This window comes from Erithacus rubecula (assembly GCF_903797595.1).
Source record: "Erithacus rubecula genome assembly, chromosome: 2".
Taxonomy (NCBI): Eukaryota; Metazoa; Chordata; class Aves; order Passeriformes; family Muscicapidae; genus Erithacus; species Erithacus rubecula.
This window is the reverse complement of record NC_136685.1, coordinates 101,973,054-101,998,824: the sequence shown is the minus strand read 5'-3', so window position 1 is coordinate 101,998,824 and position 25,771 is coordinate 101,973,054. Positions and strand designations below refer to the sequence as shown.

The window sequence follows — 25,771 nt, the reverse complement described above, 5'->3', positions numbered from 1 at the left end:
TTACCTGGTTTTTTGGAGACTGGTGGATACATCAATATATTAGACTTGATGGGTCTACACAATAGGTTTTTTCATGAGATTCACAATCCCTTGGTTCCTTTTGGTCTTACCCAGTCCCTCACTGTTTTCTGTTGGGTCTTCACTACTCAAGAGCTGCACACATGGGATCACACACAAGGATCTTTTTTGTTGTTGTTGAGAAGGAAGATGTGATGGACTGTCGAGGTAATAAAAAAAGATGTGTTTGGAAACTCTTTCCTTTTGATTTCAAGCTTTATCATCTTTAATTTGGTGAGGAATATGAAAAGAACAAACTGGATCCTGGACTCCAGCCAGATAGGTGCAATGGAGAGCAGAAAATGCCTGTGGGAACAGATTTCCTCTTATGAGAAATGAGGCATCTCAGCCTTCAGAAAGAGATCTGGTATCAGCCGTGGCAGGTGGAAGTGGATTCCTCACTGTCTGTGCAGCAGGTTGTTGTTGTTGTCAGGTCCAGTGTCAGCCCTGGAGCTGCCTGGGTACAAAGTTTTGGTGGCCTTCCAGTCAGACAGGGAAGCAGAAAGGGACACATTGATGTCTGGTGAAAAGGTTTTGATTACAGGATCATAAACTCAGCTTCTCAGGCCAAACTTCTGGATTGCTCCGGTTCTTTCTCTGCCAGTGACCAAGAGATGATGCTCAAGAAAAGGCTAAGAAGATGAGCACACTGTGCTTATTACCATGGTGGTGCAGGATGCAGCTTTTCAGCCTTTTTATTTGTTGGCCTGAGTAATTTTCCACATACACGAAGTGTGACCTGTGTGATAAGAGTACTCTGTTGTGAAGCCTAGTTCTGCATTCCTATGTGTTTTCCTCTCTTTTAGCCAGTTACTGGTTTTAGAGAAACTTTAGTTTTATTCTAGAACATCCTATTTTTCCAAGTCCTTTGGCCTGATACCACACATCTATGTGCTTGTTGAGTCTTCCTAAAAACACCTTGCCTATCCTAATAGATCTAGAAATCAGGGCTTCTCCCTTCTGCCTCCACTTAGTTTAATTATTAATCTTCAGTTTTCTAAACATGTCTGTTGTGGAAGACTGATTTTCCAGATCCTCTGCAGAGCTCTTCAGAATAAGCAGCAGCTAAAAATCCTTGGCATCTTCTTTCTGATCTTTCCTTCAGTCTTTCTATTTCTTATCTGTACATCATTTAGCATTTGGCTGGGTGACCTCTGGTCACATATGGGGAGAAAATATGTAGATTTTATCCATAATAATTTACTTCATCTCTTCTACATCATCAGGAAAAAGGATCATCACTTGGAATAATTTGTACTGTTTTCTTTTTTTGCACATATCTTCTATTCTAAAAATCTTCAGTTGGCACAGCAAGTCAGAATTAAAATGAAGTAGGGGTTGCACTGGCCAAAGCATTTTCTTTTTTTTTTTTTTTTTTTTTTTTTTTTTTTTCTGATACCTTTCTTTTTAACAAAGTGGAATTATTTGTAAGTTATATTTAAAATTTAAAATTGATAATATATCATAATCTGCATGAGGAAATTGAAGTTCCCCATTGTCTCCTGTTTCCTAAAGGCACAGGCCATCTGTTCTCACATGGCAAATCACTGCTGCTGCTTTATTCTGGTCTGATGGGATGGCTTTACTACTACATTTTTTCCATTTAGCCTTGATACAAAATTATTTCTTTATCTCCTGTGAGTCTGTTTTGTAGTATGTAGTAATCTTTCTCCCCTGGAGTGACTTGGCCTTTTTCTGTGTGCCTTTTTCATGGAGCACTGGAGAATGTGCCTGGGTAGCTCTGTGTTCTCCCTTCAATCCATTCACCCTTGTTCCCTACCATACCTCTGGAACCTGTTGCATCTCTTTGGTTTTTTGAGTTCCATTTAAATACCTTATAATCCTGAAGCTGCTCTTTCTCTCTCTTTTTCTGTGTGTATGTGTGATGTTTCTTCTAAAATTCAGCCAATTTTTTCCCTGAACTTGTAATTCTTAGTGAAAAACTCCCTCCCAGCACCTGCTTGTGCCACTCCTGCCCCTGACTGGTCTATAGCTTCTTGAGATGCAGCTTAAATTCTTGGTACGTGTTCTGCTCACTGGAACAAGGATATGGTGTAGCTTTCACCTTTGTGGAGGCATCAGCACAGTGCTTCTCTTGACTGGACACTCTAATAAATTGTCTGGCTCATTTCCCTCATTTCATGAAAGTTGCTTGTTTGCTTCCTGTAGTACCTCAGCCAGAGAATAGAAGTCACCTTTGTGGTGGCATTGTATTAGGAAGCTTAGACTTTGTGGTCTAATTATGTCTTGAATTATTTAAACAGAATGTAGCTGCATTAGACTTCTAAAATTTACTAGTTTAGGAGTTGTGCAAGTAATTTATTGAAACTAACTGGTTTCTTTAGATTTTATTTTCCTTGGGGAAAAAAAGAAAAAAAAAAAAGATTGGCCTCAGGCAGAATTACAGTGTTTTTAAGCAAAGGGACAATCCTATGATCTCACAGAAGGCCAAGAGCTTCCTGCTGTGGAGACAAACACAGAGCACATCTTGACTGAAGCTGAAATCGATCTGAGGTACTGCTCCTCCATTGTGCTGCCACTTGCATTTGACTGACCCTACAGTGAACCAATTCAGGAAGCTCTAAGCCAAGGACATGTCCATATTTATTAGGAAGAGGAATAGTTTTTCTGCTAGTACAGGTCACTGGCCCACAATGGAATCCTACATGCATGAGTTCAGAGCTGAGAGGAGAGAGGGGAACTGTTTCTCTTCATTTCGGGCAGATTTTTAGACTGACTAATTAGGAAGCTGAAGCTGTGGATCTAGCATTGGGGTCTTTAGGACTTCTAGGACAATGTATATAATAGGGTGGAACAATGCTCCCATTAATTCTCACCTTTCATTCATTAGTGTCTAAACACTCAAAATGTAATTTTTAGGTGAGTGTTGGGTTTTTTGGGTTTAGGGTGGGTTTTTTGGTTAGTTTTTTTTGTTGGGTTTTTTTAGGGTTTTTTTTTTTCTTTTTTTCTGTTGTTGATTTGTTGGGTTTTGTTTGTTGGGGGGGGGGGGTTGTTGTTTTTGTTTTCTCTTTAAGTAAGAATGGCAGTAGCTGAAGCATGCCTTTTTAGAGGTGCCCAACCTTGGTCTAAAAAGAGAATCCACCATCTTTCTTGTTTCAGGAAAATACCCATGAAAAACTAATTTGCAGTTTTCAGGCTTCAGCTTCTAGCAGAAGGTGAACTAGAATGTCAGAGGACTTTAGTTTCTTAAATTTTCATAATAGGGAGGTACTTCTCCACTACATTCCTTTGTTTTTTGGGGTTTCTTCGGGCTAAGTTCCATGCATTTTACAGAGTTTAGTTTTCAGGTGGAAGGCACCTTCCAGCCTTTTTTTCTGATCCGGGATTTTTAGTAGTCATGAGGCATGGATTACTGGACTCTACTGTCTCTTACCAGTAGGCAACGACAGAATTGCCTCCCTTTTTTTTGTGCTTCTCTCTGTAGCAGTGCTCTGCTCTGTATGTGTGTTCATGACCTCTACGGCTTATTCATAGATGTCTAAGTGTGAGTTTGGTTGTATTAAGAAGCATTTTGTTGAAGATGCACATTTTCATTCTGCTGTTCCCCATTCCTATGAAGGAATAAGGAGTGGTTACTTCTCAAGCAGAGATGAGGCTTATGGGACTTTGCCCTTTGAGCCAACAGGACATAAAAGAAAATGTAGAAGGTGGAAATGCAAAGGGCAGGTAATAAAGTAGTTTGTCACTCTTGTGACAGTTATCTGGGGGAAATAACAGGAGCCATTTGATTTCCAGGACTCAGAGCTCTGTGGTTGCATAGGTTCCGCAGCCTCTTTTCAAGTGTGATGGCAGCTCAAGAGCTGGTATTTTTGGTGTGCTTGTTGCTTCTTTTGCAAAACACATTTTCTTTAACCTTGCTGCCTGTGTTTCTGATTGGGATGAGAATATATACATTTTTCCCCTTCCAAACATCCCAGGCTGGATTTGAACCAGTAATTGTTCTGTCTGTGGAGTATTTATTATTAGAAGCATTCACCAGGAGCCAGCTTACTCTGGCAAGCTGAGCACAGAATGCACAATTACTCATTGCAGATTGAGATAGGTTTGAAAAATTGCTATGAGCATTGACCAAGTCACCTACAAAATTTACTTTTCCAGTACTTTACTACAGCTGTGAATAGAAAATCAATTTTTACATTAAAATATGACACAAGGTTCATGATGCTTTCTATAGAAACAAGTTCTGACCATATTAGTTTTGTAATAGGAAATTCTCAGAATCCAGTTATTTGGCATAGCACTGGAAACTTAAGGATCAAAGTAAAAAACATGGTTTATGACAATGAATCGGTCCAGAAGAACACATTTTAAAATTTTGTTGGGGATTTTGCTGGTGTGTTTTTTAATTGTTTGTATTGAGGGTTTTGTTGGTTTTTAGGATTTTTTCCCTGATTCAACAAGTTGGTGTAAAATCTGATAGCAGAAGGAGAAGGCACATGTCTCAGTCATAGAGCTGCTTAACTCCACAGATAGGAAAACTCCTGGATGGGAATCAATTGTCTGCATGTTCTGGGGGGGTGCAGGCACGTAATGACAGTTGTGAACTAGATGGCATTCTTGGCACATGTGGAAATGGCTTTTATAGAGGCAGTCCTGACCAACTTGTAGAGCTCTCCATAATCTTGGTAACACCCTTGTTCCTTGCAAACTGACTCACATAACAGTGCAGAAAGAAATGAAACAGACTGTGCCTACATTACAAGAGTTTTTGTATATTTTTCTAGGATGTTCTTGCATAAACTAAATATCACCACTGAAAGCATGGCACAGACTGAGGGTTTCCTTTGCTGGAGGCTCTTCCAGTGCCTCCTCAGAGGCACTGGCTTGAGCTGTTACAGTATTGCTGCACCAACAATTTTCAAAGGAAAATGAGTTGATATCTGTGTGGATTCTCGGTGTGCTTTTGGGTTGGGTCATGCAGCAAGAGTCTTATGGAAAGAATGGAGATTTTTCATATCAGCAAGGAACAGAGGGTGTAATGGAGAGGAAATATGCAATTTGCTAGAATCAGTACAGTTACATGCAAAAATTGCTGTGATGCATTCCCAGCCCACATGAGAGGCACTATGGGAATCTGTAGGAATTACCCTTCCCAGGACAGCTGTACAGGCTGTGGCCCAGCAGGCTCTGGGACAAAGTGCTGTTGTGGCAGTGACCAGAGACAAAGGCCAAATTTGATAGACCCTAGGACTATGTATAAGAAGGACTGTTCAAAGAAGAGAGACAGTGGGAAAAGTGGGAAGCAACCCAAAGTGGTGATGGAGAAGGGACAATTGAGGTAAAACCGATTCTGCCAAAGAAATATTCAATAACTGTGACTGAATGGTTTTGTGATAAAGCCCCAGGGGGAACAGAGGCAATAGCTAACAAAGTACAAAAGGGATGGATGGCTCCAGAGAATAACAAACTCCCTTTGGAAGGTGTTTAGCTAATTGGAACTTAAATCCCAGTGCAGTCCAGCTTACTGGGTGGATATGAACACTTCACCCAGTATGTTTTCCTATATGCACAAAGAGTTCAAGGAGCAAAGTAAGTGTGCTCAGCGGTATCCATCCACTCCAACTGAAATGCAGGTACATTATCTACAGCCTGGAAGTGAAGTGTTAATTAAGGCATTCTTTAGGAAATCCAAATTAGAATGTGTGTGGGAAGGTCCGTGTACTGTTTTATTGTGTTCTTAGTTTGCTGTTAAAGATTTAGGTAAGGAAAATTGAATATGCCATTATCATATCAAACAAGTAGTGATGATCAGCCGGTTGATAAATGACTGAGAATCCTTCATGATTTTGTATTGGAAATCACTTAAGTATTTGTGCGTGGGAATCTATAAGCTTGGATTCTACCCTGTGGTAATCTTGTTAGTTTTAATTCTGTTAAATTTATTATTTGTAATAATGTTGTAGAAGGACAGTGATTCAAAGGCTGAAAATTGTTTTCTTTTTCCTTTTGCTACATTAGCAAGTGTGCTTAAATAAGAGAAAGGAAGAAGTGTTGAGGAACATACCTGGTGCAGGTAGCTGGGTGTGTAGCTGCAGTGGGGAGGCAGGAAACATCTGGAGGCCCAGGCAAGGGGCCATGAACTGGTGCCACCCCTTTGCCAAACAAAGGGCATGGGGACCTGTCAGGCTGGCTGGCTGGCTGGTTCATCCAGACACTCTGTGGAACCCAAATAAAACAGGGGAGTACCCCAAATATCCCCATTTGCCAAGAGGTATGTGCAAGAGGCACCAAGAGCATGAGAGGAGCACAGCCTGTGAGGGCACAAAAATCCAGTGGTGTAGTGTGGCTCCTGAATGGTCAGATAGAAAGTTTCCTTAGCCAGCTGTCTGCAAACTAAAACGGGATTAGACAGATCAGAGAATGAAGCTGTAGATTTGCAAGCAGCACAGGAAAGATGAACCTGCTCCTCTGAGCATGCTACAACTAGGGTGAAGAGTTTCTTACAAGAATTGGAAAATGTTACAGAAGGGCTGCAGAGGGATGACTTAAGTGACTAACAGTTGGTGTGATTTGTAATGTTTTTGTCAGTCCCAGGAAACCTCTTCTGTGTAATAACAAATAGAATATCTGTTGTGAAATTTTGTCTCAGTCTGATATGACATCAGTGCAAAAAGTGGCAGTTACCCCACTTATGCTAATTTTTATTATGAAAGTGTTTGGTTATATGAAGTCTACATGGCAAACCTATCAATATGTGAATTTTCCTAGCAAAATACCTTGTCTTCCAGAATTTGAATCAAATTTCAAAATCTCTCATCCAGAACTTATTGCTACATTCCTAACCTCTAAATAACTTTTTGACAAGTTTATTTAATACTTGATGATTATGGTGACTGTATCTATCATAAAAATTTTTGAATGGGTAAGATGAACACAGCATCTCTGGAACAGAGGTTTAAAATTATTGATCTCAGGCTGTGGGCCCTTTAATAATCTGTTATAATAGGTTATAACAAGAACATTGAGTAACAGATGTTATCAGTTTGCTGTGTGCCTGAGTGCTTTTTTTAAGGTAAAATCCTGTTCTCCAAGAATAAGGACTCAGGAAAATCCTGTTGACCACTCTGAAAACTTGGAATGGCCACATGTGATGGAAGATGAATAACAGGCTTCTCACAAAAGCAGAGAGAAGGGGGAGTATGTGCCTGATGGGACATTTTGCATTACTTGAGGATCTGATCACACTCTGGTCCAGGATCAGGTGATGACAACATTCTCCTGTGTAGGTATAGGTTGAGTCTGGTGTCATAAGTCTCTGTTTAGTACTTGCTTTTATTCAGATATATTTGTTTTGGCTGGCAGCGGAATGCTCAGTCTTTTCAGTAGTGATTTATACTAATTTTGGAAGTTGAGCTGGTTATGATATCAGAGGGATTTCCTGGAGTTGGATTTAATTTTCTGCTTATTTCAAATTTGGAGCAACTCTGTCAAGGAGATTGGTGGAAGATAATAGACTTTTCTTTCATATTCTCCTGCTCCTCGTTGTTTTGCTTGTTGTTTTGAGATGTATTTGGGGAGGATTAGGAGCACATAAACCCTTGGCAGTGTAGGTATGCTTATTTGTGCATTCCTAATGATTTCTTGTCATAATTACCTGTACTGATTCTCCTTGCAGATAGGTGGGTTTGGCACAGAAATTACTGGTGTGTCTGACTGCTCTGTAATATGTGTGAATGCAGTCTCTGGCAATGTGATATTGTTTGTTTGGGGGTTTTGTTTCCTCTAGTCCTGTGCTGTTACTTTAACTGGCAGTGATAATCCAGTTGGCTGTGAAACTGGGTGGACATAATAATGCTGTCAAGGTGCATCTGTTATTGTGTTTAATATGTATGTTCTGCTCAGTGCAGCCTTGTGTTAGCAGAGAATCTGGACCTTGATTGATTGCAGTCTGTCTTGATCGCTGCTTTGTTTGTTTTTCCCACTCACTCCTTAATGGCCATAAACCATTCAAAGATGAAAAACAATCCCAGCATCTTGAACAATCTCACCTTTAGATGTTTTGATTTTTACAGAAGTGAAATGCTTTGAACAGCAAGTCCAGAATTTCTAAGGCTGATGCCATTCCCAGCCTGTGAATATGTCACAGAGGAGGCTTTAGGCTGCAGCTGATAGGAGTTGAGCCTGTTCTCTAAGCTGAGTTTGCTGCAGCAGGGACAGGCAGTGGAGGAAGATGTGTCTTCAAGGAATAATTCAGAACCCTATGAGCTCCTGCTGTCAGACCCACCCTAACAGCTTGTTTTTTGTTGCTGTTTCAAGTTCAGCAGGGAGTATGGTGTATTCCAGGGCTGAGGGGTTGTTAGTCCAGTGTGCTGTATATTTATTAGTCAGCTTCTTTTCCTGTATTGTCATGCACATTCCTACCCTGATAACAGAATGCTAGTGCATGGTATGAAGTTGTAAGGGTATTTTGTTTGTTTCAGTGTATTTTAATTTTTATGGCTGGTGTTATGTATTGGAAGATGATGATGTTGGAAAAATAGTGAGGAACACTGGGTCCATGCAGGTACCACTGCCATTAACTGAGCCCTGATGCTGCTGAGCAGTGGCACTTGGAAACTTGGCTAGTTTTTGTTTTCTTACTTCTAAGCATTCTCAGTCCTACTTTTTGTGTTCTCATCTTATTCCCCACCCCATCTATTTCATTGATGTTCATATTGGGAACAGCTAAATTGTGCTTAAATTCTATGTACAACTAGTTTCTGGTTGCCGCTTCCATGCGGGTATTAGACAGGGAGATTGATCTGATTTCTAGACTGCAGTTTATTGGGCTACTTCTTTTGGTTGTGCATTTACAACTTTGTCTCACCCAAAAAAAGCTATAGTATACATCAACATTCCTTAACACCTCTGAGATCCACTCTTAAGGTGGATCACGCTCCTGAGGTGATTCATGGTGGGGAATTTGATCAAGTCAAGAGAGTCAAGGGTTACAGCAGTCTAAATTGTTCTAATTTGTAGACTTCCAGAGGTAAGAATGTGTCCTGAAATTAAGTGGGATACTGTAATTCCTCCACAGCGAGATTTAAGATCCTTAGTAAGGTGGTGAAAGACAGAATTCTATAGCTTTGTTCTGGTGTTTAATAACCACCTCATGGCTGATGAGTTTTGATCTTGATGTTTGTGTGAGTGTGGCTATATTTTGAGCATTGCAACTGTGATATACTGGAACTGAAGCAAGCCAACAAAGGAAAGGTCTCATATATTCATTAGGAATTCCCACAGAGTGTTCTTGGTATTTATAAGTTTAATTTTAAGAACGCTATAATCCTGCAAAATTAGGCAATTTTTTTTCCAATAAAGCTGTTTAAAATTTTGCCTGCATGAAAGAGAACCTTGTAAGATAAGTGGTTGGACTGTGTTTATGAGACTTTTCATTGATTCTTTATTTTCTGTTCTCTGGCCACCTTGAAGAGCTAAAGAAGACATATATATTTTGCATACATTCCTTCTGCTGAAAGTACCTCACCAAAACACAAGTTGGGCCATATTGAGTCATACCACAAGTCCATCTAGACCAGTATCCTGACCTAAGTTGGCCAGGAATGGGTATCTAGGATAAGAGAATAAAAGCTGGAAAGGCATAGAAAATGACTCCTCAGCCTGATCATGCCACTTTCTGAAAACTGGTGAACATGGTGGGTTTTTTGCATTTCTTTTATTACAAATGCCAAGACTAAATTTGTAAAGCTATAAAGTTTATATGTTTGTAAAGTTTATATGGTTGGCGGAAGGATATACCAGTATGGAAGAGCTGATTTCACATTTCTTCATGCTGAGATGGGTCAAGAGATGGAATTGGTTCTACTGTTGTCACTGTTTATTTCTCAGCTGCTGTCCTTTGTGCTTCACTTGCTGTTTCTAGGAAGGCAGTTTTAGAGTATCTTAGGCTTGCTCAACTCCCTTGCATGACTTAATGGGAAAGGAGTACAAGATTTTCTTGATGTCCTGTCCATTTCCTACAAGAAAAGACAAACTGAAAGTTCTTGTTTTCGCAGTCACTGTACTTTAAATTATATCTTTTTATATTCAGTGGTTGATACATTTTAAAGGTAAGGAGAGTGGTGCAGTGTCTGGGTTTGAGATGCTTGGGTAAACGTTTAACATGCAGAAATGATGCTCTCTTCTGTGTACTGCAGAGGAGAGGTATTGCCTTACCACTCTCCCACTGACCATCTCGTGCCTCTTCTGTGCTGATGGTTTCTGCACAAAGCTACCTTCAATCCCTTCTTTTGCCCTTGTGATCCTCCTGGGTTTTTATGTTACTGTGTTATGTCTTGCTATGGATGTAGGTAAGCTTGGCCCATAGGGCCTGAGCATGTTTCTGCAGGATTGTACTACCTCAGGAATAAAGTTCAGAATTGTGCTGCTACTGTGATCTAAAACAGCTTGGAATTTCAGACTATAATTAAATTGGATTTGCTTTGGCTGCATTACTCTGGTGATACCAGAGCATATCTGTAAACTTAGTTCTGTAATTCCTTATTGCCAAATAGCTGCTGTTCATGGTATTATCCAGGAGGATTTTATTCCGTTTCAAAGCCAGATTTCTTTAAATAACAGACATGGTATCTTTGTACACATGTATTAAATTTTTAATACAGGAAAGTGGAATAGTGCACCAGGGAAAGTGATTGTACATTGCCTGGCTTTGAGTGCTCATGGACTTTCATGCTCAGTCTCTCTCCTAAAATTATTCCTTGGGATTACTTTCTACCAGTCACCAGACTGAAATCTTACTATGCACGTGCATTGCTAAAGTGATGAAGTGGTAAAGTGAAGAGATCTTCAAGAGTAGGGAGGGGATACTTATTTCTGTGTCAATATTTGTAATGTTAAAAGTTTGGGGTCGTCTATAATTAACTAACTTTTCTTTAAATACCAGGAAAAAAGCCAGCATTAAGGGAAATTTTTGCAGGGGTTATCTGTCTTGTGCTTTCTGAGGTGATGTGCAGGGAGGTTATGTGCTCAGTGCTCACTGGTAGCTTAGGGATGGCCAGTTCAGGTGTTCTGGTGAGCATAAAGGAACTTGGGAATGACATTCCACTTGCTTATTAGAAGAAGCACACAGGTTGTGCTGCCAAACACAGCAGGTACTTTCTCTTACCAGTTTCTTACTTCAGTAAGATGACTGAAAGCACAGCTACCCCATACAGATTTAGGCCTCTTTCGGTGTGAATTTGGAACATTTTGCTGCACCTTTCTTCTCAATCTCTTTAATACTCAGGGGTTTTTTTCTTGTTTCTCTTCTAAAATTTTGACTGTCCTTTAGCAGATGTTGGATTGAACATTTCTTAGCAGCCCTCTTGCTGAGTTAGTCTGCTGCTCTTTTTTTCCATGTAGTTATACTATATCTGGAATGGTTTTTTTTGTGAAGATTTTTGTAAGATCTCTGAGGTCTTTTGTTCATGTTTTGTTTGATCATCCTTTGTCTTGCACTTTTGACATACTTCTGTCTGCTGCTTCCTTGTACACACTACATGCTGGCCACTTCATAGCCTTGCCTCTCAGTCCTTTTATTGCTAGGGAATGAGTTCTTTTCTCTACTTGAGCTCATAATTAACTGGTAACTTTTCCCTTTTTCGTGGGTCTGAAGAAATGTGATGGTTGAATGACCAGCTCCATTATTTTTTTTAAATTTTATATTTATGTTGTTAATCTAAGTCTGCAACCAGACTGCTGCAATAACATTCATTTTTAGAAAGGAAAATATTCATATTTTGGGGAATGATAACAGAATTGCCAAGATCCATGCTTGGTAAAAGATCCAGCCTACTTCTAAAGCCAGTAAAATATCTGAGCAAAATCTTTTGTTAGGCCTCTTTCATTCATTTTCTTCTAGGAAAACCAATTTAATGTGTTTCTGAAAGTAATTTTTGCAGAAGATTTATAACAAAAATCCCTTAAAATTGCAATCAACGCAGGCTATCTGGAGCTTCACATGAAGGTAGAAAAAAAGGGCAAGATGAATACCACAAGGGCAAGTTAACTCTCTGTACTTTAATGTGATCATCTTTAGCACTGTGTGTAGGGTACGAGTAGGACTAACCTATACCTGGCTGAAGCCTTTTCTAACATTTCCCATCTGCTCTGCTTGGCTGTTCATTACAGTAATGTGTCTGTAACCCTGCCCTGTACAGTCCTCCTACCCTATTCAGACCTTTTAGGCTTATTGAGTGCAATACCTGGCAAACCTTTCTGATTTGTATTGGATGTCATCTAATGCAAGCCATAAAAACTGCTGAGGTAGCAGCTGCTCTGCTAAAGCAAGACTACTTCGCCTAGTTAACAATAAGAGTCCTTGCAACATTTTGGATTCTCATTGCATTGTCAAGCCCCAAAGCCCTGGACTTTCCTGCATGGTGTACCTGGTGATTGTCACCCTTTAGTTTGTGCTGATGACTTGGAGCAGGGTTGTGTCTGCCAGGTTATACATGGAATGAGCTCAGGTGTTTGCAGGGTGAGTTTGCCTTCTTTCCTAAGAGGCTGGTTCTGATTTACTCAAAAGCAAGACCTGTGGAAATGCAGCATGTACTTATACGGCAATCTGTAATAATTTTGTCATTCATTCCCTCTGCCCCTTTTTTCCCCCCAGATAAATGGCTCATTTAAACTGGGGGCTACTGAAATACTCTCTGGCTGGCAAATGCAGTGCCTAGCAGCAGTCATCAAGGACGAACCAAACATGAGTGGTGGAGGGGAGCAGGTCGACATTCTCCCGACCAACTACGTGGTCAAAGATCGCTGGAAAGTGGTGAGTAGTTCTGGCTTTGATGGCCCAAACAGGCATCCTCCTCCTCCTACAGTAGCACAGCAACCTCCCTGCTTAATCCTGTCCTCTGGGAAGCAACAGTGGAGAGGTAGGGTTTGACATGTTAGCAAGATACTGCAGGAAGAAGGGTTTTAGAGTAGTATTTTCAGGAGGCTAAAACTGCCAAGGATTTTTAGGTAGGATTGAGTTGTTGAAGCAGATTGAGTAATGTTTTAGTAGGAAACTTAGATTTCAAATTACTGTGGCAAAGAATACTACAGACATGACTATAAATAAATTGCATTACAATAAAATAATGTTTTGTGTTGGAATGCCAGCTACTTCAAGAGTCAGAAAGTCCATGATTAAACAACTGGTTCAACTTTTGTGCAAATTTTTAGAATACTTAAAATTGTATCATCATATGTAAAGTGTTTTAGTTCTTATCAATTGAGCAAGCTGGACAGGCTTTGCTTTTAAAATGCTGAAAACACATTTAAATCTCATGTATGCCATTGTCTCAATTTTTTACTGGGATTACTCTGAATCATTAAACTCCCAGCAGAAACCTCCCTAGTTTGAGCTCCATTTGATTTGCAGTAAGTAGCACTGAGTTGTTCTTTATGCTGACTGGCTGTGGTACTGTGGCCCTGTGAGTTTTGCAGTGGAGTGTGGAAAGCAGAGGACTAAAGAAGCTTGGGACTCTGAATTCACTTCAGTTCCAGGCTGTGGATAGGTTATTTTTCAATAGCCCACTTCAGACAAAATATTATCTTTTCATTAGACCCAGCCCTGTTCTTGTTGCTCCCCATTGCCTGTCTCTCTTCACTTTGTTCCAGCTTTCTCTTCAGCCTTCACTTTTCTGTCTGGCCTATTGCTGAACAGCCTATTTATATTTAAGCAATTCTGCTTTCTTCTCCCTGGCTTCTTGAGAGTAGATGGAGAGCTCAGTTTCTCTGTGATTAGACACCAAAAATGGAGACAACCCCTTCGCCCCTCCCGAAGCTTTCTGTACAGCTGAAGGAGAGCTTTGCTTCTCCTGCAGCTCTGGACTGGAGGCATATGTACTTGTTTGGAGGGATGATCCATATGCAGGTTAATTGACCTACAGGACTTGAAACATGTCCTGTGCTTACCAGTGTCTCAGAAAATAATAGTTGCAGATTTATTCTGTGTCTCCCTGCACAAATGGAAATTTCCCCAGAGCCTGAAATTGGTCAGATTGGTGCATGTTCTTTGCCAAGCTGAATTTCAGTGCTCTCCCTGATGCCTTTGCTTCAGGTGCATGATTGTTTAATACTCATTCCTCCTTGATAGGAGGAAGAACTCATTTACATTGAGGGTGGCTGAGGATTGGAACAGTCTGCCCAGTGAGATTGTCTCCTTCTCTGGAGACATTCCAACCCACCTGATGGGTTCTTGTGTCACCATCTCTAGGTGAACCCTGTCATGGGCAGAGGGATTAGACTAGGTGATCTCCAGAGGCCTTTTCCAAACCCAGAAAGTTTTGTGATTCTGGGATTCTCTGTTCTCCTTTACCTTGGCTAACTTAATCTTGTACCATTCCCTGTTAATCAATCTTGGAGTTTCTCCTCCATAGACAGGAGTGCTAAAACTTCTGTAAATGATAGGAGTATTTTTATAATGAAGTCTAAATAAAGTAACAATTCTTGGCAACAGCAGAACTCTTACAAGCAGCAAAAACTCCAAATAAAGTCTAAATTATGTTCAGTGATGCTCACAGGGAACATTTCAAACCAATTATAAAGTTGGTAGAGGCACTAAATGTGGGATTCAATGCTTCATCGTTGTATGAATCAGTGACTGAAGCTCTACCCACTAACTCTTAGAGAAGATAGAAATGTGCAGCTGTATTGTCAACAACTACCTCTAATTAGAGGAATAACCTTTTATATTTTATAATGTCTCACAGTAGCCTTAAATACTGCAGTGAGGTTATTGCCCCACTTGAAGTCTCTGGGAAATGACATGACTTGCTAAAGGCTGTAAACAGCGATAATAAATCCTTTTTCCCAGTTCTGAGTATAGCTGGAAATTTGACCAGTTGACTTGTGCATTGTGAACTTTCATTGAACAGTTGTTCCCCCCACCCCAAAAAATAGTATGTGCAGACCCTTTCCTTTTAGGCAGGCCTTCTGTGCCTTTCCCTTGCTTTAAGCTAGTGTGGGACCAGTCAGAACCAGGAGCTGTGGAGGGCTTGGAGTAATCTGGAAAAAACTATGAAAATACTTCTGGTGGCCCAAGGAAATGGACAGTGTAAGATCAAATGACCAAGGAAAAAGTGACTGTGTTTTAGAGTGAGCATAAAGCTGTAATATCAGGAGTAGCATTTTTTCCTCTTGTCACAAATCTTTCTGAATCTAACCCAGAATGTGCCAGCTGTATTGTCCAATCTTCGCTGTGGGTGATGGATCCTGCTCAAGCAGGTGTGTGGCCTATTTATGTGATGGTGAGGTGCAACTGCCAGAAAGTCTTTTGTGCAATTTGTCCTCCCAGTGTCTCTGGCTGGGCATCTGCTTGTACCTTGTAGCTCTTAATGCTGGCATACTTCTATTATTGAGCAGATTTCTAATTTTAGATTGGTGTAATGTATTCCTTTAATTCCTTTCCTCCTTTCTGCTGACTGACAAATCTTTGACAAACGAAGATGCTAGTTCTCTGCAGTTAGCCTGTTGGTAGTTCATTTTGCTGTGACTCGAAGTCAGTGACAGAAAAAGAAAGTTTGGCTGTCTGACAGCAGTAATACTTTTGTTCTTCTTTATGAAAAAAGACATGGACAGGGTGTGCTTATGTTTTTTATCAAAATTTGTAGATTTAGAAGTATTTTCTTTAGTTTTCTTTACTTGCAGATATTTTTGATGCTTTGACTAGATGAAATTTAGACAGTACTGGAACCACATGACTTTTGCTGAGTCCCCAGAGGATCTTGATCCACGTGTGCTCTGAATGATGTGAACAGTTTTGTTCAAGGGAGGCAACAAAGTAAAACATAACTTGTACTTGCTTTGAACTAGGCATGGATGTTAAAGCTGAATTTTGATACATCTCTTTATTTCATAGAAAGGCTCTTTACTGGGGATTCACAACTGACACTTATTAGCAAGACAGAGTTGGCAGCTCCTGCTCTGAGCTTTGAACACAAGTGATGACTTGTGTACATGTGTATGTTCTCTTGCTAGGTGCAATCCATGTTTCTTTTCTTTCAGGTTTCTGAGCTTTTTGATCAGAAGCTCTCCTGCTTATTTTGGAAACCTTGCTGGAAACCCCACAAAACTTTCATGAATTATTTACCTTGTCTTGATTAGAAAGGCCATTTATGATTCCAAGAGGGAACCTGGGACAATGAAGGTTCTTTGTCAGACTTAGGGCCTGTTTTTGGTCTCACTCTGAATTGCTTTAAGTGGGCTGTGACAGGTCTTCAGATGATTTAGAATGTGACTGGCTGAGTTCTTGATTGGCTTCTCAATTCATGCCTGTTTTACATGAGATCGTTTACCCTTTTCCTCTTCAGCAAGTGGATGTGAACTGTGGAGAGTTGATGAACAGAGATCAACTCTCTCCTCAGCTGAGTCGGATGAGGCCTACTGGCCATTTCTGGATCGAGTAGGCCATTGAGTTGGGCTGCAGGAGTGGCAGACTTGACTATCCAAGTGCTCCCTGCAAGACAGCCACAATGGTCACTGTTTTACCTTGTCAATCTTTGAAGCCTGTGGATGACAGCCTTGACCCTGGCTGAGTTCACTAAAGGTTGCTGGCTTTTCATTTGGTCCTTCGCATTGGATTTAGAGCGCACATTCCTTGTATTGCCACAATCCTGATACCAAACCCATTCCTTCCTTGGTCCTGGAATGTTATCCTGGGAAGGTCTAGTCTTTATATAATATCCTTGGAAGGCAGACTGTTTAGAGTGGTGTTGTATACGTTTCTGGAATAAAAGATTAAATTTGTATTCAAGCCTATTTTTGGCTGCGTTGTTTGTTGCCTTAGTTTTTGACTGTGTCTGAAAGTACTGATTTTTGCTTAGTGAGAAGGCTGTGTGTTGCTGTTATTGTTTTGGTGTTTTTTAGTAGGCTTTGGAAGATTGTGCTACAAGAGTCCTTTTTCAGGATAAATCCAAAATATTTCAGAATATTTAAAGGAGATTTCAAAGGGAGCTATCTGTGTCCTGTGTAAACTCCTGATTGTCTGTGGTCCAAGTCCAAATACCTACTGTTGATCAGATGAGCTATTCACATTGATTCCACAGCCTGGAAACAGACACCTGGGCACCCAGCTCACACAGGGGCTCATGCAGTTAGGTGGAATGAATCCTGCTGGTGTTGGCAGCCTTATCCCAGTCATGACAGTAAGTGGGCTGTAGAAGGTAGGAAACAGGACCAGAAGCGAATATCTCCAAGGCAGTAAGGCTTCACATGGGCTGATGATGACTCATGAATTCCACTTACGTGATTCTAGTTAGATGCTTCATTCTCTTCCCTTGACTTGATGTTTGCAGTTTCATTACTGGTTTGGGGGTTTTTGAGTGGTATGTTCCCGATCTCTCCTTGTCCAAGAGAAGGCTGTCCCAAGTCACCTTAGAAAGTAAACTCCCAGGGACCACCCAGACAATGAGGCAATGGATGTGTTATAAGTCCCTGACCTCAGCCAGATCTTGACTTACAACAACTTGCTGTGGAACAAAGCAAAGGAAGTTCTGCTGATGGTTTCAAGAAGTATGGCAGTGCTAGTGGTGATGTTGAATAGATGGTACTGTCTGGTGTGCTGGGAAAAGCATGCTAGGGAATAATTTTCATAAGAGTGTGAACAAGGATGCAAGGAAGCAAAGGCAGCTTTGACAGCCTTCATTGTTGGATTGTGTTATAAAATCAGTTTTCTGATTCAGCAGAAGCTTTGGTCTTGAACTCCTGTGCTTTCGCATTGTTTCTCTGTAGATCATTACGTGCCCTCCAGTTTGGCTGTTTTGCCAGGTGTGCAGTCCTCAGGATTGTACTTTTTTTCCCGAACTTGCTTCTCTGATGTATACATTCCTTGCTTCTTCTGAGGTAGCAGTCCTAGACTGTCCTTTGTTTTTCCAGACTCCTGATCATTCTTTTATTCCTAAAATGAGCAACTCCTAATTCAGTGAGAGCTTCTGGAGTAAGATGTTCAATACTGTGCATCATATATGAGTGCACCTTCTTACAGATCCTATCCTAGTTGCATCACTGTGTTGTTCCATTTATATTGTGATACCTCTGCATTTCCACACTGGTGTTGGATCATGAAAGCTGTTCCTCTTAGGGCCAATGAATGGAAAAGGATCATTATGTGTGTCTGTGCTGGCTCAGATCTGCGCAGATCTATTTCTTGAATTAATCTACACATTTGGGTGAGACATTTGGGTAGCCTGTATTTTTTTTTTTTCTCCATCCCAGTTATGCTGTGTTGTATTTTTCACTGTTAACTTTAGCTTGTTATCTTACCCATTTTCTGCCTGAGGGTTTTTTCAATCTTCCTCAAAGTCCCTCCAGATCCCAGTTTACCTTTTTGCCTTCTGTAGCTTTTACTATCCCTTTCCCTTTCTCATTAATAATCAGACTGCAGAAGATCTCATGTATTGAATCCTGAGGTATTTGCTGACATGTTGTTGCTATGTTGAATGTAGCACTGTTTTGAAAGAAAGATTTTTAATAGCCAGCTCATTTAGTGTGAATTTCCAAGTGTAAGTAGGCCTGCACTGAATTTATGAATAATCTTGTTATTGACCTTGTTATTGGCTGGTTTACTGTGCGTAATATGCCCACTTAGCCCCATGGAAGGTTATGAGGAAAAATAACAAGAAGTTGCTCTGGATAGAAACTTTCAAAGGGTTATCAATTAATAGCTTTGGAGACAAGGCTGCCTGTCAAGCTCTTAGTATGGAAAACACTTCCTTCTTCATGTAGAACTGTTTTTCTTGACTTGGGAGCTAGAAAAGCAAATTATTTGGGTCACCTTTGGGAGGAAAAAAAGCCCTCCCTTGGTAGGTAGGGGCCCTTTGTTCACAAACTAGACAGATGCACAGGGACAGGCCTTTGGTGGTACAGAAGACACTAAAATATCATCTAAACCTCATTAAACATTGTGTAAGATCCATGTTTGACTGTCTGACTGAATTTCTTTTCCTCTCTGAGTGTTACTGCTGCTGTTGGAAAGAAGTGGCACTCAGGACTTCCAGAGCATTTGTTAATAGAGGGAACACAAAATGCTGAAGGCAAGGGCTGCAGCTTGGTTCAGTGAACAAGTACTAAGCAGATCAAGAGAGTCCTTGATCTGCTGTAACCTGAATTTCCTCTTGGGCAGCACAGTAGGCTTTAAATACATCTAAGAGAAACCAATACAAAATTATTTTCCTATCATGGACATTGATTCTTGCAACACATGAGGAGTCTGTATTATACATGGTTATATGTAATCTATGCACATATCCTGTCAAGTCTCAGCAGAAGGAGGATCAAGGAATCACCTTCTAGGAAAAGCAGAAGATCCTCATTTGTTTCTCTGAGTATCTGACTTTTATAGAGCAAAGCAGACAATCTACCTCTACAAGGTAACATACCAATAGGCTGAAACTTAGACATCTGTAGCTTTGAGTTTATGTCAACTGAAGCTGTGGATTCCCATTGTGAAACAGTCTTTAATTTTGCTCAGAGACACAAAAGCACAATTTGGTTGGGTTTCAAACTAAAGAGAAAAAGAGACTGAGAAAGATGGGCGTTTATACTGGTGGCTTGTGCACAACTGTTCTGAGGTAATGCTGTTTGGCAGTTCTTTGAAATGTGACTCGGAAGTAACTTCACTACCAGAGCAGGTAAAGCATCTTGTAAAAGATTCCAGTGGATGTTTTGTTTCTGTTTTTTACATCCTTTGAATGAGATGTAAACTTCATTTAACTTATTCTTGGAAGATTAGTTCCATCTACCATGATCTGGACAGTGGTTCTGCTATTTCCTTCCAGAGTCTCTCCTTTAATTTTGGCAAGAACATCATGGAAGCAATAGGCATTATCGTTTGCTTTTAAAAGTATCACCTGTCATTGCTTGCTAGCCTTGTTCTTGGTTGTTAGAGCAAAAAAATTTATACATAGCACCAGTCAAGTTGGTAGCTGGACTTTGGCCAAGCTGTGCAGTGAAGGGATTCAGGCACAGCACAGATGGGGAGCTGAGCTTTTTCTCCCTATGCAGTCGAGGAGGTGGCTTTGTGAGAGCCAGCTCACTGTTCCCTCTTGTATGGATTGTACCAAACTTCTTTGTACTTTCCCAGCTGAAGAAGATCGGGGGAGGTGGCTTTGGGGAGATCTATGAGGCGATGGATTTGCTGACCCGTGAGAATGTGGCCTTGAAGGTGGAATCAGCTCAGCAGCCCAAGCAAGTTCTCAAGATGGAAGTGGCTGTCCTGAAGAAGCTGCAAGGTAAAAGCAAAAATCCCTTTGGATGTGCTATAAGTCACTGTGCATGGTTAGCGCTAGAATCCAGAGCTGCAAATTGTTTTTATAGTTTTTTCTTCAGCTTCATCTGCATGTGATGTCACATTAAGTCATCCAGCTAGAAAGTTGTTACATTGTGCAACCCCAGTGAGACCCAGGCAGGGACTATTTTTGTCTACCAGGACATAAGGAAAATGATCAGACTTAGGCTGAACTATTGGCCCACTGGTCTGGGCAATCTAGATTACTGAAATAAGGAATAGAGAAAGCAGTGTCTGACTGAGAAATGAGGTTGCCTCCCAGAGGACCTGGAGCACTGAAGCATGACAGAGTCTCCAAATAAAATGGTTGACTAGTAGAGGAGTGCAAAAAGTGGACAACAGGAAGCACAGGGAAACTGACTGTTAGCTAATTTTTAATGTGTCCTCACTGTCCTGAAGGGAAGCGTGAAGTGATGTTCCTATTCTTAATGAGAGTGCAAGGGAGCTGTTCCTGGCTGAAGGAGGGGGGCTTCTAAAAGATTGCTATGGAGGGATGTAAACAAGGAATTTCTAATCTGCTTTTGAGGAACTGAGAAATGCTGTTGGCTGAAGGGCACTGCGCATAGATTTTCTTTTTAAGGCAAAGCCAGCTATTGCCAGGTACAGTTTGTGTTATAGTATAATATACATTTGAAGGGATGTTTCTTTCTGTAGGATTCCCACTTGGGCTGAGGAAACACCTGCTGAAGCAGTGAATAGGATCCTTATCACCAGGGCTCATGTATCAGAGATTATGTTGTGGCCCTATGAGTGTCTATCCCTTTGTCTTTGTACAAAATCTCCAGAGAGATGACTGAATTTGAGGGTGAGAATGTTGCAGGCCTTGTGAAATGACTTACTGAATGTTCATGACAGATTGTCTCTAGGTAAAAGCCAGTGAATTATTTTTGAAGGTCAAATAATTTTCCACATTTCAGCTCTCCCAAGAGGAGAATTGATAAGGCCTCTTTTGAATACTCTGGATTGTAATAGATGCAGCTGAGCTGTGAAAAGAAGAAATTAGCCCTGGTCATTATGAGGATTCTTGTTGATCTCTGAAAGGCCTGGATACACAAGCTCCCAAGGAACAGCAGAGCGGGTGTCTGAGGTCTGAACATACTGCAATTAGAGTGTTCTTGAGATTTTTTTTTGTTTGTTTGTTTGGTTGTACACTTGAAACTGCTCTGAATTGAATGAGGGTATGACTGTGTAGAATGATGGATTTTGGAGCACCACGAGACAATGCTGTCATGCTGGCCAGTGTTAATGGGTGCTGCATCCAGAACAGGGAATTCTTGAAGAGCATGAGCTGAAATCACTAAACCAGAACTAGCATCAGTGCAAGGTGTTCACTAATACTTGTGTTTATTTCTGGAGAATTGCTGAGAGTACCAAATGCTTGAAAAAACACCCACATATCTGTACGGGATGATGCTGGTAACTGGGGAGGGGAAATGTGGTGTATGAAACTAGGAAAGTTTGGCCAAGCAGTTAGTAAATATTTAGGGAAGGGACAGAAAAGACAGAAGAAGTAGAATTGGCTGTGCATCCTGCATGTAAGAATGACAAACTACTTCAGCCTTGTTTTTACAAATCAAGCTGTTCTGTGAGGAATTTAGCTTTTTTTGGTTGAAGGTTAGTCCCCAAATGCTTTACTGAAATAAATGGTAAAGTTAAAATAAGAAATTGGGTTGAGAGCATGGGGAATCATGTATTGTATGTTTTCCCTGTGAGTGTTGCAAAGAGGTGAGAAACATTTCAGAAAGGGAGGTGCTGCCTTTTTCCAACAGTTGGTGAGTGGAGTGAGTTTTTGGTATTACCATAGGTGATACAGTCAGTTAATGGATTTCCAGATGAAAAGCAAGGTAACAATGTTGCCTAAAATTTCTCTGTACTTTTCTGGTAGAATCGAAAATTGTAGTCCTTCTTAAACAGTGCAGCTTTATTGTTTTCTATTTAGGTGTCACACCAACCTTAAAGGACTATTTAATGAGCTGCTGCTCTTTCCAGAGCTTGTGATCAGTCTTACAAGTTGTAAGAGCTTGGCAGAGTTTGGGACAGAGAAGGTTGCCATTGGCTCAGTCTGCAGACCTAGTTTGGATACAGCCTGACTTTTGAGTGCAGTAGCTCCTGCTTGGTGTGGACTGCAGGCTGTTGCCTACAGTTAGGCTTTCTGGGGCAGTTTGTGGAATAGCCACATAGGGAACACAGCTGCAGGTAGGTCCCTCACAATGTCCTTCCTGCACTAGCACTCCACACAGAGCAGCTGGTGAACCAACTAGGTAATGATCCTTCTAGAGAGTCTCTGTACCTTCTAATAAACACCTTGTGTAGTTTTCTGCTATAAGGGTGGTCATGTGCTGGAACAGATTACCCAGAGAGATGGTTGGAGATGCTGAAAACCCAGCTGGATGTTACCATAGACTTACTCTAGCTGTCTCTGCTTGTACAGGGATGTGGACTGGATGATCTCAAGAGGTCACTTCCAACACAAATGGCTCTGACTTGAGCTTGGCTGTGTGAGATCTCTGCCACATCAGTATCTCTCACCTGCTCTGTAGAGTCATTTTTTTCTGTTAATATTTGATTTGAATCTCTAGATGTATAGTGTGTTTTTTGCATTTGTTTAGCTATTAATATGTTTCCCAAAGGAAAAGTTCTTTCTAACTTGCATCATTACTTGCAGGAATCGTAAATAGTCTTCTGACTGAACTTCCAAATTTGTTAATTGTCTTGGGTCTGTGAAGCACCAGCAATGGTGCCCTTTTGAAACACAATTGAGAAATCAGTTTATGGAGTTTCTTGCTTCTGCTGGTGATGAGCTGATGCTCTCAGTTGTCCTGTTGTTGCACCTTTACCCAAGAAGTTTTTAGCAACAGATTTTAGAAGGGTTTTTTTGTGTGTCTTTTCCTTGTTTTCCATAGATTTTATTAGTCAAAGTCAAAACCTTCTGGTCCCACAAAGTTGCTGTAGAGTATTTCCTTGTTCAGGCTGGACTTGCAGGGCTCAGGACTTTCTGTCTGGTGCTTCTCTATCTGGCCAATTCTAATCGGAGCACCACAAGATAGCTTTGTATTTAATCCTTGTGAAGCACTGTTTGCCTTACATTGTCTTGTTGCTCCTAGAGAAGCTACTAGAGAATTACTACACTAGGATTTAAAATTTTAGCAATAACAAATTCAGAAACTGTTTCAGGGATAGTTTGGGTTTATCTGCACAGGGAACGTCTGCATGAATACAGGTTCTCTCTCAGAATGCTATTTTTGTGCCAAGCCCTCATTTTATTACCTTAATCACTAATGTAAAACTATCTTTGAGTGAGATTTGTGTGTGATTGTACCATTTGCACACAATTTTAACATATTGGGATTTTCTGCTTTGCAGTTAAGCATTTTGAAACCAAGCCTAAGCTGCACTGACGAAACACTTCCTGCAGATTGTGTCCAGCAGAGGATGTTGCTGGTTTAGTTGTACCTGCCAGTGTTTGGTTGTGTAGACAAGCCTTTGGATCGCATACATTAAAAAGTAAACGGAAATAAGATCTGTATGGCTTAAGTGAATGAGTAATTTGCATATCCAAGCAGCAAGAAAGGCTTTGGCTGGGTTTTCTGTGTTTCAGCCTCTTAACCAATGTCTCCATTAGTGAGCAGTGCAGTACCTGCAGATCAATGGGCTCATGCCTATATATCTCCAGCAGACATGGCTTGGGGATTTTACACTATAAACTTCATGGATTCGGAGGATTTTGCTTTGGGTTAGTTCTAATCTGCCCTGCTGTCTGAGGGTGCATTTGTTGGTTTGACTCTCATTTAGGATTTGGGGACTAGTTGGTGTGCTCCTGAAATAGAACTTCATGGTCTGTTTGCTCAGAGAAAACCTTACGTGACCCAAAGCCACTCTGGGAACACTGATACGTGGTAGTTGCGATGATTTAAGGCAGTAAAGGGGCTTTCTTTAAAACCTCACTGCTTTTATAAACCAGTACTCTGAGGCTCCTGTTTTTCGAATCATCAGGAGAAAAAATGTAATGGTTTCCTGACATTGAACATATGGAAGGAAGACTACTATCACATCTGGATGAGCAGGTGTTTTTGCATATCTTCAATGTTTTTCTAACTCTTTGAAATACAAATGGACAGTAACCTGCCTAATTTTTCTGTGATTATTTACCCTGATGCTGGATTTGCTGTGGAACAATATTCAGGTGGCAAAGGAGCCTCAGTACTACCTGGACTCTGTTTCCTATTTGTGAGATCTTTGAGGTTAATCAAAATTCTCACATCTCTGTGAGAAGAGCTCTAGCATAGTTCTTGAGGTGCTTGGCTTGGGCTGTCGGTGTCAGTCTGCCTTTCTAACATCAACCTTAATTGCAGAAATTGTAAAGCACTATCCCTGATTAAATCCAGTGGGCTTCTGCAGAGAGAGGTGTGGAAAGTGTCTTAGGTGCCAAACCAGGAATTGTGTTCTCTTTAGATACTCAACTGAGGCTCAGAAGCAGATGCTTTGAATTCAAAAGTATTCTCCCTGTCCTGACCCACTTCTCGATAGGTGTCTCTAGGAGCATCTTGTGAGACCAGAGGAGTGCACAAGGATCTCTCACAAAGAGTGCATTTTGTATGCCTGCTGGTCCTCACGGTCTCTAAATATGGATGTAGCCATAACATTCAATCTTCTATGCCGGGATTCTGTTTGGAGCAGCCTAGCAGATTGTAATTTAAAATGGCCAGATTATTCTGGTGCTGAGCACTGTTTTCTGTTCATTTGCAGTGGCAGTGTTGCCCTGGTGTGAGGCTACAAAGCCCTAAGTATTTGCTTTTGATGTCCATCGGCTGCCAGATACTGCTAAACTCTCTTCAGTGTGTTGTTTTCTTTATAAATGCCTTCTTTTCAGTGTAACCAATTTCATTGTGCAGGACTGATTAATATTATTCTGCAGTGCAGAGATCTTCTGCATATTGAGTAGTTGTGCAAGATGCAGCTTGGTCACAGGCTGTATAGTTTTTGAGTACTTGATTTTGTTACAGCAGATACTAAAGTAAGTCTGTACTGCTTGTTCCCACTTCATTGCCAAGGGTTGCACAGATAAGAGCTTCCCAACAAAATCATGGAAGAAAAGGAACCTTGTTTTTCTTACTCACCAGTCCTATATAAAATAAATGCGCCAGGAGACCTGCTCCTTTTTAAAACCCTCATTAGGGAATCAGCTCTGAGCTGGGAACCCGAAAGGCTGTACCCACGACCCCACAGTTCTCACCTCACAAGTGCAATTAACTCTTCCAATTCTATGGATTTTTTAAACTATTGTAATGCTTTGTTATTGTGAGGGGAGGTCCTGATGGTAAGGTGCGATTGAGGTCATGGCGACAAGACCGAGCGGCTCCGGGTGGTGACCTTGTCTTCTCCCTTATTTTCCCAGCATTGGAACGCTATTTTCAGTCTTAGATGTTATTTGGGCTCGTT

At 40.8% G+C, this 25,771-nt stretch overlaps 1 protein-coding gene across 2 annotated transcripts in view; it reads left to right on the top strand.

The window, feature by feature from the left end:
• TTBK1 (tau tubulin kinase 1) overlaps positions 1-25,771 on the top strand; it is a 107,004-nt gene that overhangs the window by 3,433 nt on the left and 77,800 nt on the right. For both annotated transcript variants that reach the window (XM_079328319.1, XM_079328318.1), the window contains exons 2-3: positions 12,671-12,829; positions 20,129-20,276. In XM_079328319.1, the coding sequence (XP_079184445.1) occupies positions 12,722-12,829; positions 20,129-20,276 (256 nt within the window). In that variant the 5' untranslated portion in view covers positions 12,671-12,721. The remainder of the gene's footprint in view (positions 1-12,670; positions 12,830-20,128; positions 20,277-25,771) is intronic.